The sequence below is a fragment of the Crinia signifera genome, chromosome 3 (genome assembly GCF_055691185.1).
Source record: "Crinia signifera chromosome 3, ASM5569118v1, whole genome shotgun sequence".
In the NCBI taxonomy this organism is placed as follows: Eukaryota; Metazoa; Chordata; class Amphibia; order Anura; family Myobatrachidae; genus Crinia; species Crinia signifera.
The window spans coordinates 317032888-317051016 of record NC_139219.1 but is presented as its reverse complement, the minus strand read 5'-3'; the positions used below and the strand labels follow the sequence as shown (position 1 = coordinate 317051016).

General features: G+C 47.3%; 1 protein-coding gene across 1 annotated transcript in view; it reads right to left on the bottom strand.

Moving 5' to 3' along the window:
* Positions 1-12560, bottom strand: part of LOC146064814 (cytochrome P450 2C5-like) — a 44132-nt gene extending 31572 nt beyond the window's left edge. The window contains exons 1-2 of the mRNA XM_083178709.1: positions 12393-12560; positions 5296-5495 (exon numbers count right to left, since the gene is read on the bottom strand). Of these exons, the coding sequence (XP_083034835.1) occupies positions 5296-5475 (180 nt within the window). The 5' untranslated portion in view covers positions 5476-5495; positions 12393-12560. The remainder of the gene's footprint in view (positions 1-5295; positions 5496-12392) is intronic.
* Between the last annotated feature and the right edge of the window lie 5569 nt (positions 12561-18129).

The window sequence follows — 18129 nt, the reverse complement described above, 5'->3', positions numbered from 1 at the left end:
GAGAAAAAAACTTATTGACACAAGTGGGACCCTCACTCGAGTATAAGCCGAGGGGGGCTTTTTCAGCATAAAAAATGTATCTGAAAAAGTAGGCTTATACTTGAGTATATATGGTATATATAATTATTATTTTTATAAATTTGGTCTATCTATAATACTTTAACTGACCCGGCATATACTGGGTCACCTAAGTGTCCATCTCCGTGCTTTGCTCCGCCCCTCTGGAAACCCCCTTCTGAAAATCCTGCGTTTGCCTCTGCCCAGGCATTATATGGCACAGATGGTGGCACTCCTGACCTGATACAGCACACATGATCAGGGCCGGCGCTACCCACTCAGCAGCTCCTGCAAAGCAGGGAGGCGCCATGCTGAAAAGGCGCCGTCTCCCTCCCTGCTCTGCTAAAGCTGCCTCAGCCCTCACTGTCACTGCCTCCTGCACGCCGCCCGCAGCGCCTGTCTGACAGCGGGCGGCAGTATTGAGAGGCTGAGCAGCTCCCTGCACCGCACACACACTGTCCTCCTCCTGCGACCTGCCCCCTCTTCCTCACGGACACTTGCGCTGAGGCATGTAGCGCTGTCTGTGAATGCCTGGATGACATGTCATGTCCGGATCCGCCCCCTACCCATTGCTCCCTGCGCCTGTCAGCTGTCAAATGATGAACAGGCAGCAGCGCCGCCTCCCCTTCCTTCCCTCTTCTCAGTGTGCTGTACCAGTGCCACTGCCAGTCCTCAACACTCCGGCCCCCTCTATCTCCTCCCCTCTTCTTCCATCTGCTCCTTCTCTCCCCTCCTTTCCCCCTCAGTCATGAGAGAGGTGTAATGGGGTCATCAGTGTCCTGCCTACGCAAATAGAAGAGGGGGGACTGCACAAGAGTTAAACAGCAAAAGAACAGTGAGTCTTTTATTATACATGTTTATAACACATTTTTTATATTCATTTAGACACTTTTTAAATAATGGGCTGGGTTATGTGCCTAAAGGTGGCCATACACGCTGCAATAGCAGCGTGCGATGCGATGTGTGCTCCCGTGGGCATCGCATCACACAGTACAAAAAGTATGTGCTGCATGGTAGTCCATAAAGTATGCGATTCTCGCAGAGTGTATGGGCACCTTTAGTGCCTGCAACATTTTACGGACACAGCACTGAGGTGGTGTATGCATACATGTACATGCACCCGAGATCCTCCATAGGATCGCATGTTGCATAAGCTCCCACAATCCGGCTGCAGCTTGTTGCAATGACAATGTGAAAGGGCGCAAAATTTATGGTTTGCAAGAGGGCGCTGGACAACCTAGCACCGGCCCTGCACATGATGGCACACATGGTATTATACTGCACAGATGACGGAACCCCTGGACTGACGCAGCACACATGGAATTATATGGCACACATAGTGACACTCCTGCAGCAAATTTTCCTCCAGTATTTTCTGATAACATGCTGCATTCAATTTTGCCATCAATTATGAACAAGTTTCCAGTGCCTTTGTAGCTCATACATCCCCAAAACATCAGCGATCCACCTCCGTGTTTCACAGTAGGAATGGTGTACCTTTCATCATAGGCCTTGTTGAATCCTCTCCAAATGTAACGTTTATGGTTGTGGTGAAAAAGTTACATTTTGGCCTCATCACTCCAAATGACTTTGTTCCAGAAGTGTTGAGGCTTGTCTCTGTGCTGTTTGGAGTATTGTAACCGGGATGCTTTGTGGCATTTGCGTAGTAATGACTTCCTTCTGGTGACTCGAAAATGCAGCCCATTTTCTTCAAATGCCTCCTTATTGTGCATCTTGAAACAACCACACCACTTTTTTTCAGAGAGTCCTGTATTTCAGCTGAAATTATTTGTGGATTTTTCTTTGCATCCCAAACAATTTTCCTCGCACTTGGAAATTTTTATTGGTCTACCTGACCATGATTTGGTTTCCACAGAATTCCTCATTTTCCACTTTTTAATTAGAGTTTTAACACTGCTGATTGGCATTCTCAATTGCATGGATATCTTTTTATATCCCTTTCCTGTTTTATACATTTCAATTACCTTTTCCCACAGATCCTTTGACAATTATTTTACTTTCCCCATGACTCAGAATCCAGACACGTCAGTGCAGCACTGGATGAAAGATGCAAGGGTCTTTCAGGAGTCCAGAAACTCACTGTCCATTTATACACACACTGATTACAAGCAAATAGATCACAAGTGAGGATGGTTACCTTTAGTAGCCATTCAAACCCGTTTGTGTCAACTTGTGTGCATGTCATCAGGCCAAAATCTTCAGGGTATGTAAACTTTTGATCAGGGTCATTTGGGTAGTTTCTGTTGTCGTTATGAAAAGAGTAAACACAGTTGTTAGACAATAAATGGCTTCACCCAACCACTAACCATGAGTGAAAGAAAAGTTTGTGAGTTATCATTCATATTCTGAATATATGACAAATGGCCAGAAAACCACACATTCTGCTAGGGTATGTAAACTTATGAGCACAACTGTATATAATGCAGTCACCCATACCTTATAATACTTAGGGCCATATGTATCAAGCTTAAAAAAGTGATACTATGGAAAGTGAAAAAAACAAGCAGCCAATTAGCTCCTAACTGTCATGTTACAGCCTGGGTTTGAAAATGACAGTTAGATGCCAATTGGCTGGTTGTTTAGAACTCTCCCTGTTATCACTTTTTGAAGCTTGATACATCTGGCCCTGTGTACATGAGTACTGACTGCGTTAGTGAGCAGCTGTGCAGTCCCCATGCATCTATTCAGTGGTCACCACTCCCCATCCACCCCCATCCCACCATGTCGTCGGGACACTGCGACCCATGGATGGGACAGTGTCCACTTACAGTACTTGGGAGGTATGTATAGCACCATTACTACCCCAATTAAAGATACACAGTGAACAATGCACTAAAGTAAGTAGATGCTGTATTCTTTAGGCTTTTAGCCTGCTTGCCCAATGAATGTTTATCTTTGCTAAACTGCCACTTACTCTGGCTGCATGCCTGCACTGCTGCTTACTGACTGCACCAGTCTCCTTACACTGCCACTTTCTATGGCTGCATGCCTGCACTGCACGGCTGCTCGCTGATAGCACCAGTCTCCTTACACTGCCACTTACTATGGCTGCATGCCTGCACTGCTGCTCACTGATAGCACCAGTCTCCTTACACTGCCACTTACTATGGCTGCATGCCTGCACTGCTGCTCACTGACAGCACCGGTCTCCTTACACTGCCACTTACTATGGCTGCATGCCTGCACTGCTGCTCACTGACAGCACCAGTCTCCTTACACTGCCACTTTCTATGGCTGCATGCCTACACTGCACGGCTGCTCACTGATAGCACCAGTCTCCTTACACTGCCACTTACTATGGCTGCATGCCTGCACTGCTGCTCACTGACAGCACCGGTCTCCTTACACTGCCACTTACTATGGCTGCATGCCTGCACTGCTGCTCACTGATAGCACCGGTCTCCTTACACTACCACTTACTATGGCTGCATGCCTGCACTGCTGCTCACTGACAGCACCGGTCTACTTACACTGCCACTTACTATGGCTGCATGTCTGCACTGCATGGCTGCTCACTGATAGCACCAGTCTCCTTACACTGCCACTTTCTATGGCTGCATGCCTGCACTGCTGCTCACTGACTGCACCAGTCACCTTACTCTGCTCGTACCAATGCAGAAACAGACCATCAATTAATGGGTATGGGTCAAAGGGTCAATTGTATGGTCGACATCAGTGGCATAACTATAGAGGATGCAGGGGATGCTGCTGCTATGGGTCCCGAGGGCTTGGGGGGGCCTGGGGAATCAGCAGACTGTCCCCTGCACCCTCTAAAAAATTGAAATGACTGCGATTGCCAGGTTCGGGTCCCGCAGTGTACTTTACTGAGCGTGGAGGAGGGAGGCGCAGCCGCTTGACAGACTTCAATAACTGCAGTGGGATTCGCCATCTCCACTGCCTCCACCTGACAGGGAACTCGCACAGTCACCCTGCTGTATTTCGCTGCTGCTGGCACTCTTGTCTGCGCTGTAATATCGTCTGTGATCCAGCGCAGGCTGTGACCCCTGCTCCCGGCGCATCTTGTTATCTGTGACCGCATCCCAGCGCCAGAGCCCTGGAGATGCCCTCGGACTACCCGCAGGCCACAGCCCCATTGGAAAAGGATCAGTCATTGAAAACGAGAGGTCCAGAGTGGCTACAGACCAAAATTCTGGGTAAGATCAGCCAGCACAGAACTCGGTCTTGCCCATTCCGGTAATCCTCTACAAAAAATGGGCTCCTTTCTAGTAAAGACATTGCTAGGCTCCATACCCAAAGTTGCAGCAGTACTTTATTATAACATTTTTAACAAATTACTTATAAAAAACTTTGCATGGTGTTGTGGCATTGAATTCGGCCACCCCCTCCCCAAGCCACATTAAACCTGCACCCCCTGCACCCTGTTTAGTTAGGGGGTCAATTCAACCATGTTTGTGCATCTATGCCCCCCTTCTGTCCATCCATCTGTCTATATATGCCCTCTTCCATTCAGCCCCCCTCCTGTCCATCTATATATGCCCCCTTCTGTCCGCCCATCTGTCTATATACCCTCCCGTCCGTTCGTTTATGCCCCCTCTTGTCTATGCCCCCTCCCATCCATCCTTCCAAATATGCCCCTCCTGTCCATTTGTCTGTCTATGCCCTCTCCCATCCATCTGTCTATGTGGCCCCTTCTGTCCTTCCATTTGTCTATGCCATCTTCTGCATATATGCCCCCTCCCATCCGTCCATCTGTGCCCCCTCCTGTCCGTCCATCCATGTCTCCTCCCGTCCACCCATCTATGTCCCCACCTATTCGCCCGCTATGCCCCTTCTCATCCATCCACCTGTCCGTCGATGCCCCCATATTGTGCTTTCTGTCCATCAATCCGCCCATTCCTCCGAACCATCTGTCTTTCCATCTATACCTCCAAACCATCTTGTGATTTTGCTATGGGGCCCACAAAGTTGCAGTTACACCCCTGGTCAACATAGATTACGTAGGCCACTAATGGTTGACTGGGCCTTTCCTGAATTTCTCCTGAAGTCGACATGGACACTATCAGTGTGCCATGTCCCCTCGCGTGGCTCGCTGCACTCACCATGTTTTGGGCACTATTGTATTCTCCCTACAGGCCCTATTGGGTGGTAGGGTTAAAATACCGCCTGTCCACACAAGTCAGATCCCCCCAAAAATTGAAAACCCCCCATTTAAATCCCTCATAACTGTCATTTCTTTTATAGTGTATTGAATTATACCTGGTGGAGTGTCTCATACGGTCTCTTCATGTCCAGAATGTGGATGTTCCCGATGATGGGTAATGGCGTGGGACCAGGAGGGAAATTCCGATACTTGTTTCTTTTGCGTCCATAGTAAAGCACTGCCACGAAAATACACAGAATAGCTGACAGTACCGTGACTGGGTCGGTGATACTCATGGCGGCAGCAACGCTTTCACCTGTAAAACGAGAAAATACATAGGTAAGCGACACAGTATAAACATATTCCCCAGCAAGGTCAACATGGGTCTAGGTTGACATGGAACAAGGTCGACATGGGTCTAGGTTGACATGGGTCTAGGTTGACAGGGTCATTAGGTCGACACAAGCATTAGGTCGACCTGGGTAAGGTCGACAGTCAAAAGGTTGACATGGGGTTTTTCACCATTTCGACCTATGTCAACATAGACAAACAAAATAAAAAAAAATTGTGTAAAAAATGTACACAATTTCTCGGCATTTAGACCTGCTTCCTTCATAAGGAGACGCAAATCTTGTGTATGATCTTCTTTTCCCGCACCATTCTCTAGGAAGCGGGCAGAATGCAGGAGGTCTGTTCACTCTTTCATGGGTGCAGGGAGATTGCCCAACAAAACGGGAGTCTCCCATATTATGTGCACAATGTATGGTTAATACCTAAGTGATCGTCCGGATAGAACAACAGGGAGACTGCTTGCAGTCCCCAGCGACCTCTCCGACCTCTTGCAGTCCCCAGTACACCTCCTGAGGAAGCCGCTGAACAAGCATAGAGGTGGAGAAACGCGTAGAGGATTGGGGACTTGAGCTGCCAACTGACAGAACTAGCGATTCACATCTCAGAAAAGACCGCGGCCAGAAGCGAACTAGTGGACGTGGAGGTCACTGGGGACTGCAAGCAGGATCCCTGTTGTTCTATCCGGACGATCACTTAAGTATTAACCATACATTGTGCACATAATATGGGAAACCTTATTCATTGAACATCTACTAACCGGTTTAACAAAGGAATCCACCTTATTGCATGCTGCTACTCATTAATTAACATTGACATTACTAAGAAAGTGCTATCAAGCGGGGAAGTTTACTAATCTATGTGTGTGAGTCTTGTTTGTCCCAATGTTGGCCACTTTGTTTATTCTTCTTAATAAATATAATTGTTCGGGCGCAAACAATTAGATTTAAACTGCTAAATGAATTTATATAAAATTAATCTACTGCATAAACATGCTAGTGTGCTGCTCCCATAAAAACAAAACAAGCTGAAAAAATACACAATGTAACTGAGAGCGCACTGTAAATGTCTATAACAAATTTATTAAAAATAAAAGCACAATTAAAATTGAACAATAATATAAAATGATACAATACTAATATTGCCAAATATCATACCTGTCAAAATATAAATCGAATTAGCATTATATATATATAGCGGAGTTGAGAAAAAAGTATATAGGTCCCTTTCAGTGCGCAAATAGGCGGCCCACGTGGATAATCCCTTCAGGTGTCCTCCCACCTGTTTTATAGATACAGAAAGAAAAGGGTGTTGGGATAAACCCAATGTAGGCGCCACTAATAGGAAGAGGAATTTAAGAAATATGCATCCCTTAATGGGGGTACCGTTCCTCTTCTCCGTATCAGTCAATCAGGGGTTAACCAGACAGACAGGCTTAAATCAGCATATGTTCTTAGGATCTTTGTCCTTTCTCCCAGGGTGTTTCATCCAGTTTACATGCAGTATGTGAAAAAAGGAAAGTGCATATGGTGCAGAAATCCTTTTATTTATATAAAACACATAGATACATATAAAAACAAGTAAAAGCTAAAGTGCTGTGGCAGGGGTGGTGAGGAAGAGTATAAGTTCTGTAATTACCAGAAGTATATGAGAAATCCGATTAGGGATGTTCTCATATAAAGCGTAGATGTCAGGGGTAACGTCTGGTCCCGTCCGGATTCAGTCCCAAGCGAGTCCCCTCTGCTGGTAACGTCAGAAAAACTTCTCCTGCAGTCCCTGCTTCAGCCCAGTCACCAGTGACTGGGCTGAAGCAGGGACTGCAGGAGAAGTTTTTCTGACGTTACCAGCAGAGGGGACTCGCTTGGGACTGAATCCGGACGGGACCAGACGTTACCCCTGACATCTACGCTTTATATGAGAACATCCCTAATCGGATTTCTCATATACTTCTGGTAATTACAGAACTTATACTCTTCCTCACCACCCCTGCCACAGCACTTTAGCTTTTACTTGTTTTTATATGTATCTATGTGTTTTATATAAATAAAAGGATTTCTGCACCATATGCACTTTCCTTTTTTCACATACTGCATGTAAACTGGATGAAACACCCTGGGAGAAAGGACAAAGATCCTAAGAACATATGCTGATTTAAGCCTGTCTGTCTGGTTAACCCCTGATTGACTGATACGGAGAAGAGGAACGGTACCCCCATTAAGGGATGCATATTTCTTAAATTCCTCTTCCTATTAGTGGCGCCTACATTGGGTTTATCCCAACACCCTTTTCTTATTATATATATATACACCCAATTATATATATATACGCCCAATGTTCTTACGAACTTGAGTTGTGTATATTGGTTACAATGTGGGGACTCTTTGGCAGGTAACGATTTTAGATTCAGAATTCAAGTTGGCCAACTAACTTGTATTTGTTTCCAAATAATTGAAAATAGATTGTAGCAGCAATTGTGGTGAGTACCAATGTCCCAATTAAGCACCAAGTTATACCGCAGGATGGAGATCGGTGGTATGGGCAAAAGGAGCAAACGGTCACCGGGTCAGGCAGGAGGAAGGTTGAGGAGGGTTGAAAGCAGGCACAGCGTCTTTGTTGCTACCACCGGCGTAGCTCTATTGGAGTTAGAGCCGGTGCCGGGAGCAATCTCCGTCGCATATGTGTTGGTGGTCAGTCGCTACCAATGGCGTGACCCCGTTGTTGTGAGGGTCAACGCCAGGAGCAACCTCCGCAAGATGTAAATACCTCTCGACCTCTGGCTGCGTTGACAGGTGACTTGTTACGGTTCTCTGTAAGTGAACAGGCGCTTACAGGCTTCACACAGATCTCGCTGTGGGATGTTACAACCAGCGCTTCGGTGTGAGGGAGATGGTGCCCGCTGGACACTCGGTTCTCTCAAATGTCCCAATGTCTCCAGGCTGGGTATTCGAGTTGGGAAGGCAATTCGACCAGCAGATAAACAGACAGGCAGATTTTAGGGGCCTAAAAATATCCAAATATCTGCCTGTCTGTTTATCTGCTGGTCGAGGGGACGCGCAGAACTTCACAGGTATACGCGTCCCCTCGCGGGGCTCACTGCGCTCGCCACGTTTCGGGCTCGGTGGCTCGATGCGTTCGCCACACTATATACAATCAACTCCACGCCGACGTGGATAATGGGTGTATGAAAAGGTCGTAGGACACGTACCGCCGCCCCTCGCGGGCTCGCTGCGCTCGCCACGCTTTGGGTTCGCGTTTATACTTGGGGGGTGGCATGGGGGTGCATTTAACATTGTAAGCACCCATTAGGGTGCTTATACAATTTAACATCAGGTACTTGTGTATTTTGGCGGCGCCCGATTTCAGCATCGTTCAATGAACGCATCGCATCGCATGCCATGTACCTGATGGCATGCGATGCGATGCGATTTTGACCCCCTATCCGATGAAAAACCCTAATGGGTGCTTACAATGTTAAATGCACCCCCACACCACCACCCCACTATAAACGTGAACCCGAAGCGTGGCGAGCGCAGTGAGCCCGCGAGGGGCGGCGGTACGCGTCCTACGACCTTTTCATACCCCCACTATCTACGTCGGCGTGGAGTTGAGAATAGAAAGTGTGGCGAGCGCAGCGAGCCACCGAGCCCAAAGCGTGGCGAGCGGACGCGGATACCTTCACAGGTATACGCGTCCCCTGGCGGGCTTCACAGGTGTCCGCGTCCCCTCGCGTGGCTCGCCACGCGGACACCTGTGAAGCCCGCCAGGGGACGCGGATACCTGTGAAGGTATCCGCGTCCCCTCGCGGGGCACGCTGCGCTCGCCACGCTTCGGGCTCGGTGGCTCGCTACGCTCGCCACACTTTCTATTCTCAACTCCACGCCGACATGGATAGTGGGGGTATGAAAAGGTCGTAGGACGCGTACCGCCGCCCCTCGCGGGCACGCTGCGCTCGCCACGCTTCGGGTTCACGTTTATAGTGGGGGGGTGGCGTGGGGGTGCATTTAACATTGTAAGCACCCATTAGGGTGCTTAACATTGTATAAGCACCCATTAGGGTGCTTATACAAGGTTTAATCGCATCGCATCGTATGGCATTGTATGCCATGTACAATTGCATACAATGTGAAAATTGTATGCCATCGCACACTATGGCACGAAATCGCGTCGCATCGCATACCATCGCATGCGTTATGGTATGCGATGCGATGGGCGCCGCCAAAATACACAAGGGTACTTGTGTATTTTGGCGGCGCCCCCGATGTCCGTCGTACGATGAACGGATCGCATCGCATGCCATGCACCCGATGGCATACGATGCGATGCGATTTTGCCCCCCTATACGATTAAAAATCGTATAAGCACCCTAAAGGGTGCTTTTGAGCATCCTAATGGGTGCTTACAATGTTAAATGCACGCCCACGCCACCCCCCCCACTATAAACGTGAACCCGAAGCGTGGCGAGCGCAGCGAGCCCGCGAGGGGCGGCGGTACGCGTCCTACGACCTTTTCATACCCCCACTATCCATGTCAGCGTGGAGTTGAGAATAGAAAGTGTGGCGAGCGTAGCGAGCCACCGAGCCCGAAGCGTGGCGAGCGCACGCCGACGTGGATAGTGGGGGTATGAAAAGGTCGTAGGACGCGTACCGCCGCCCCTCGCCACGCTTTGGGTTCACGTTTATAGTGGGGGGGTGGTGTGGGGGTGCATTTAACATTGTAAGCACCCATTTGGGTGCTTTACATTGTATAAGCACCCATTAGGGTGCTTATACAATGTTTAATCGCATCGCATCGTATGGCATCATATGCCATGTACAATGGCATACAATTTCAAAATTGTATGCCATCGTGCACTATCGTACGATATCGCGTCGCATCGCATACCATCGTATGCGTTATGGTATGCGATGCGATGGGCGCCGCCAAAATACACAAGTACCTAACATCGTATATGGGGCTTATATTCGCCCGATTTTTGATCGCATCGCCGTGCTAGTACACAAGTACCGATCCACAATCTATTTCAACTACATGTCAGTTAAATACGTATATTCCATTGCACCAAAATTATAAGAAAAAGCCTGCGAAAATATGCAGTAATAAATCTAGGCTCGTCAGGATAAAAAAACTGACGGCGCTGGGGGGAAGCAGCTGTCGCAGACACTGTTGAGTAATAGCTGCACACACCCTCTTCCTGTCCTCAATATCAAGTGCACCTTCATTTACTGTATATCTACTATCAATGTTTATGAATTATTCGTGATAAACCGTATTTATTTGTCCCATGGTAAATTTTGAAGTTATCAGGACTTGTACTGGGTCACATCAGAAAAGATCAAATCACTGTGACTTATTTTTGACTGCATTCGTTTTTTGTTTACCTGACTATTTATTACTGCATATTTTCTCAGGCTTTTTCTTGGTTCGCTTGAATATTATCTATTTAAACAATTATCATCATGTTGATCTTTCTTGTTACATCTATTCAGTGTTTTTTTTTTTGTGTTGTCTTTTTATGGTTTATGTGTCCATATAGTAATCTGGGAATTGACCTCCTAGATTTTTATTCCAATATCAATAAAAGCAAAGTTTTATATGTAAATAAAAATGCACCCGACAAAAAGAGAGTGGTCAAAATTTACAAAGATGGGAGATTTATTTCACATGGGATGTTGCTATGGGTAACCAATAAGAATCTACTGAAGTATTTAGATTTATTTATATATTATTTATTTAGCACCTTCTAGAAGATAATAGAAAATATCTGATTGGTTGCTATTAGCAACATCCCATGTCAAATATAACTGTCATTTTAGTAAATTTTCTCCAGTGCCTGCCTTTCCCTTGTCTTCACTTCTGGGTATGAAGCAGCTTTTGGTAAGCAAGTACAACCCCAAAAGTTAATAAAACAAGATCATTTTCACATTGAATTGATTATTATTATTTATTTTTTTATCAAATCAATAGTAAACTTTTAAGAACAGAATAATAAAGTGACATTATTATTATTTTAACATAGGGTCTAATCAGGTCGGATCGCATATACCATGCATGCCCAAACTATGGCCCTCCAGCTGAAACTACAAGTCCCATCATGCCTTTTCACAGTTTTGCTATTAGGGAAAGCTAAAACTATGGCAAGGCATGCTGGGATGTGTAGTTTCACAACAGCAGGAGGGCCACAGTTTGGACATGACTGGCATATATTAAGCATATGTTGAGCTGTCAATCAGTCACAAACATTCGCATTCCTGCTTTACGTTGGTACATTCTGTGAGTGTTCAGTACGAATCCTGCGCAGTTTCACAACACTCGGATACTGTGGGTTGGATCCTGCTCCTAGAGATGTTTCTGTCCTCCCTGAGCTCGCCTTGACAGTGAAAATACATTTACAGTACGGCACAAATCAGAATCGGTTACATTTCTATGTGTGAGGTTTAGGTTTACAATACAGCAAAGAGAACCGAGGGAACTTCTTAATAGGGGGCAATATGATCTTATCGGGGATATAACTATATGCAAAAGTTTGTTTATCTACATGGTCATCACAAACAACAAAAAATAAACTCCAAAGGACGTTATCTTTTCAGCCGTTAACAGTTTAGATAATAATATTTTTCATTTATTATATATTATCTTATCATATTTCTGGTGCTTGGGATCATTTCTCCAAGTCCTATGTGTAAAGATTGTATATTTCTGTTTTAAGGTATATCTGATTTGTAATAAGTCCCTTTTTCTTCAATATACATTTATGTATAAAACGATGACAGTTCTTCAAATTGCTTAAGAAAAATCCTCTAAATACATTACTGACTTTAAATAACAACTTCTAAGCTTTCTGGATACTTAGTGCATCTTACTGTACCTTAAACACGGGAGACGACAAAACGTGATCCTTTAGTCGCTGAAGTCTCGGTAAATCAGTTTCTTCTCTTCCGCATGAATAGAGAAGCTCTAACCCACGTTACAAGAGTTATTGAAATGGCACGTTTCCTTCCTCACACAGAGTAAACAGTTTTATAGTCAGCTTTTTGTAAACTGGCCAGAAAAACCTTAAAGATACATTCAACGTAATAGCAAAACAGATGATAAAGTAGTATATACAGGGAGGGGCCCCAGACTACTCTTTAACACTTCACTCGCTACACCAATGTGATGCCTTGGGGTGGTTTGGTTGGGCTTGGGGGGTTCCATGACCTAAGCTTGAACCCTTAGAGTGTTAGGGACTTACCCAATGAGGTTCTCTGGATGGGGTGGGTAAGCCTAGATCTCTGGCCAAGATTACAAAAAAATAAATTATTGCAAAATGTAGAGAGAATGAGAATGTAGTCAGTCAAAATGTTACCATTGACTACAGTATGTTAACATTTATTATGTAGACAATGATGACATGTTGACGCAGTGACGTCTTGCAGGACTTGGTAATCATATAACTGCAAGTTCTGGGCAAGACCTCTGATTCTTTAGCATTCCGGTTAGTATTCCATTTCAAGTTATGCGCAGATCTCTGGAAAATGGCAAGGTGCTAATTTTTCCATTGATATCAGCAACTCTGCTGCTTCCGACTACACTGCACATGTGCATACCTCTGAAAAAATGAAGTGGCGGACAATTTTCTGTTGATTTCCACAGCACACTGCAATAGGGTATGTTGTTCTTCTCCGAAATAACCTTCTTCTGTTGTCAACATATTTCCATAAACTGTAGAAAGTCTGACTTGGTGACAGAGTGAGTTATGGTGGTGAAGTGATGAAGAGAGAAAAATCTTGAAGGTGGGTTTGAGAGACGTGAGGTGGTGGTCAGTGGATGAGCAGAGGGGATGGGGGAAGGCAGGAGATGTAGGAGGAGCAGTGTTGGATTAAGCTCTACTTTGGCTCCTAGCCAGTCAAAATATCAGGTCCCCAGGGCTCAAAGTGGTCCTGGAGAGGTGGTGGAACTCATGTCCCCTTGAGTACCAGGAGAGGATGGACTGCAGGTGGGGGAGAACCATGGAGCCACAAAGACCTGAGATGGTTCCCGCTCATTAGTGACACTAGTGCCCCCTGCATCCTCTATTAACTTGGGAGGTGGGGCAGCTTTTCTGCTGTAATGTAAAGTAATGTAAATAGTTTTACCTACAATAACAGGTGGTGGAACTAATTTCCACCCATTCCCCCCACTTAATACTCAGAATGTGCAGATGTTCCTGTGAATCATGGGAAAGAGCCATTTGAGTCAATTACCCTATATAGCCTTGTCTCACTTAAGGTGCCCACACACAGATAGATATCGGATCCAATTCGATATCTATCCAATTTCCCTTTAAATCCAGAACACCCCATTCCATGGCAACACACAGAATGATTGAGAAAACAATGAAATCAGTGATTCCCAAACTATGTGCCATGGCTCCTTGGGGCGTCTCAGTGTACTTGCAGGGATGCCCTGGGTTGGTGGTCCAGAAACAATTCATATTATTTTGGGCAAACTAATAGGCAATTTACAAAATGCTTGTTGCTTCCAATTAGAAAAAAAAGTGTATAAACAAAAATAAATCATGTTCCTCACAACATAACTGAACCTAAGGATGACATATAAGCACAATTTATTTAATTTTATATTTTTTCTGCAATTGTCAGTAAAAAAAAACTTTTGTCCTAGTAATGCTGTGAAAAAAAATGATGATACTGTTGGGGTTATGTGATTCAAAAAAGTTTGGAAACCACTGGATTAGAGTTTACTCAGTTGTCCTGTGTGGCCATGATAAGGGGTATCTAGAGTGTTCAGGGTCTGCCGCTCCTCCTCCTGCTGCTCCTCTGCCACACCCCCACTGCTGAATGAAAAGGAGTTTTGAAATCTCCTGTCTCCTGCTACCAAAACTCCCATTCATAGCAATCAGCAGCAGTCAATTAATTTGAATAGGAGTTTTGAAATCTCCTGCCAACCGCCACCCTCTCCCTCGGCGTGCTGCCAACGGCGTGCATGGGAGGAGGGGAGCATGTGTGGCACCCCAACCTGGGATGCTCCCAGGAGCAGGGACAGTATACGCTGGGTTGCTAGGCAACTGCAGCCTTAATGAGAACCCCGCGGTCAGGACCTAAGGGGTTAAGTCTTGGAGGCGCCGTAGGGCGCGAAAACCTGTCCCTGGGCTGATTGACAGCCAAAGGGGACCAATAGGAGGAGGGAGAGGAGGTGCCAGCGGGGTCAGAGGTCCCAGAGCAGGGAAGAGTGGCGCGTGATCCGGGGGATGGCGAGAAGTGATTGAGAGGGTGGCGTCCTGAGAGGAGATGACGGCGGCGGGAGAAGAACAGCGCCGAGTCCAGGACAGCGCCTGAACACCGGCCGGGAACCAGCGACGCTGCACCAAAGAGAGGAAGTCGCCGGGGAGATGGAGAGCGGCGGGAGAGACCTCAGCACAGAGCCCAGCAGAGCAGGAGAGCGTGGCTGAGTGCGGCAATGCTGCAGTAGCAGCGCCCACACTAGCGTGCCCTCCTGCAGAAGTGCCCAGCGTCGCCAGAACCAGTGACCAGACGTCGTGTGGGCGTAGGAGTGACGGGCAGGAGCCCGCAACTTGTTCCGGGTATCAGGTACTGTGCTCACGCGGTCCCCTATATAGCCCGGCTAACCACCCACCACCGCATAACGCTACCTCACTTACCTTGGAGTGTCACTACCCCTGTTTGCCCCTATTTGGGGACTCCGGACCTCCCGCTACCCTCAGTCCCTCCAGGACATTAAGTGGGCGTAAAGTCCTGGGCCAGCAGAGCACCGGACACCAAAAAAGGAGACCCACCGCAGGGTAAGGGCATCCCTCACCTCTTGCCCACATTTCTAAGGAACCCCACCTATACTCCAATAACCCGGGTCCATTCGCCTCCATCTATTGCACCTTACTTTGAAGGTTGTTTGAAGTTGTGAAGATTCTTCTACTATTAGATTTGCCCAGCAAGGGAGAACACTGCCATCTTGTGGCCAAAGTGCAGGTTGTCAGGACGCCATTAACAGGGTATATTTAATTGTCAGATTGTATGTTCTCTGTCGCTTATGTTTTGTATGCATTATCTATGTTAGACTGTTGGAATATGCGAATAGGTGGTTAGGCCCACATAGAGTTTCCGGCATCGCCGGATGGGAGCATCATTCCCCCGTACCTAGTTGACGGTCCGCGGAAGGTGTGGTCCCACCCGTCGGTGACGCGGAAGGACCGCGGCGTAGGTTAGAGGTAAATCGTTGATGTTCATGTGGATCCTGCTAGGCGGGTGTACGGTCAGTATTGTAGTGCTAGGCTGATTAGGCTGTTTACAGCCTTGAAATATTATAACAATGGTTTGTTCATTTCTTTACACTAAATAAAACACAAGCGGTTGTACCTGCTGAGCACCTTGCTTGAGTTCCTAGGGTGGTGTGTTCTCTGCAGCCGACGCGGCGAAGAATCGGTGTGGAACCAAGAGTATCCAGCGACTCAAGGTATTTTTCTACCCCCCACCGGCAGCGTGTCACAAGTGGCGTCACGAACAGGATACGAGTCGGCTGAGAGAACAGTCAAGCAAGGAAGATGGAGCTACAAGCTACACAAAGGCAGTACAAGCAGCAGCGCAACCAGCTGCGCCAGCGCAAGGTGGAGAGATACCGGTACTCGGGGGTGAACAACAAGAACAAGCCACCGCTGCAACAACCACCCAAATCACCCTCCCTTACTACTTCGGGGTGGCCTGGTTGCCCAGCTACAGCGGAAACAAGAAGAAGACGCCGGGAACCACATTTGCGGAGTTGAAGTTGGGAATAGAATCAACATGCCTACTGTATACCCTGCAGGAACAACAGAAGGTTCAGATCCTAATAGGACAACTGACCGGATCTGCCCTCCGTGAAGTGATGTCATGGGCACCCGAACACAAGACGATGGTAGCACAGATACTAAAGAAGCTATCCGCCACCTTCGAGACGCGAAGCCTCCCAGAACTAAAATTGAAGTTGTATGGAAGAAAGCAACAAGCGGGTTAGATGTTGCGGGACTATGCTCTCAGCCTAGTAGAAATAAGTAAGGCGATACAAGCCTTCGACCCGGAAGAAATGAGGAATGCGGATGAGACACTAATAGTTCAGATGATCGAAGGGGCCGGGCGAGAGAGCATACGGGTGCAACTGAGGCTGTTGCGAAGGCAGATGTCGGGTGCGACCTTCGCGGACTTCAAAGACGCCGCCATTGGGGTGGTCGGGACACAGGATGAAGCAGAAGAGGAGTACCCTGAATTACGAGGGTTTCGCGAACAGCCGTACTCACGGACAGCCTGCTCTACCAGCCCAGATGGGGCAAAGAAGAACAGAGACACAGCCATACGGGCCGCACAGAACCTACCGGACGACCAGTTCAAGGTTCTGCAAAAGCAAATTGAGAACCTCACCGTCGGCATGGCAGATATGCAGAGGGAAATACGTCAGCGATCCAGAACACCGGGAGTAGACCCAGACACAAAGGAATGGTGGGCCCAGTACGTGGGACAATGCCCGAGGATCAAAGTGCTGATCAATGGGATAGAGACAGTGGCCATGATAGACACCGGGTTCCAAGTATCCATGATACAATTACCCACTCTCCAAAAATACTGGGGAAAGGAAATACCACTTGGACCTCCCCCACGCAGGTGAAAGTAGTCACTGGCAACGGCCGGGAGATCACCTGCACCAGGTACTGGGAGGCCGACCTAAAGATTGGAAAAACGCACTTACCCAAACAGGGGTATTTGGTGATCACCTGTGGAGAAGGAAAGGTCTCCCCCATCATCCTGGGCATGAACATCCTAAGAAATTGCCCTGAAGAGCTGATTTCGGCACTAAAGCAGGAACTGGTTTACCAAGATCAGGCTGAGAAGGTAACCCTGCAACACATCATCTGCGACCAGAGGAGTCAGGTGGTGAAGAAAGCGCTGGCCACACGAGTACAAGGAACTGTCAAGTGGTTTAATGTCCAAAGGGGATATGGCTTCATTAACCGAAATGACACGAAAGATGATGTTTTTGTCCATCGGACGGCCATAAAGAGAAACCACCTGCAGAAGTTCCGGCACAGTGTCGAAGATGGCGAGACAGTGGAATTCAATGTGGTAGAAGGAGAAAAGGGTGCTAAAGCAGTGAAAGTGGCTGGTCCAGGCGAGGTACCAGTAAAAGGAAACCGGTTTGATTCCGACAGGTGTCGTTCCCACAGGCGTTTATACCGTCGTCGAGTTGGGCGCTGCCACGCCAACACCATTGCCCTCTTCCGCTTGTCTCTACACCTGGAGAGAGAGGGGGAGGATAGCAGGGAGAAAAGTGAGATGCCAACGTTCACCAGTCCAGTAACGTCCCGCTGGGAATCATGCGCATCCTGGGTGCAAGAACACCAGACCAAATTGGCTGATGAAAGAGTCTTGGTCGACCAGAAATCAGGGCAGAGTAGGGACCGCCAGAAGGTCAACTATGAACAGATCATCCCAGCTCAAGGCATACCTGTTGGTACCCCAGTGTTCAAAAGATACAATCGTCCCAAGCGCAAGTTCAATGCGAAGTGGGAAGCGGACCCCTACGTGGTAGCAGAAGAACCATGGGATACAGTAGCAGCCTACCGCATCACCCAGCGCGTTAGC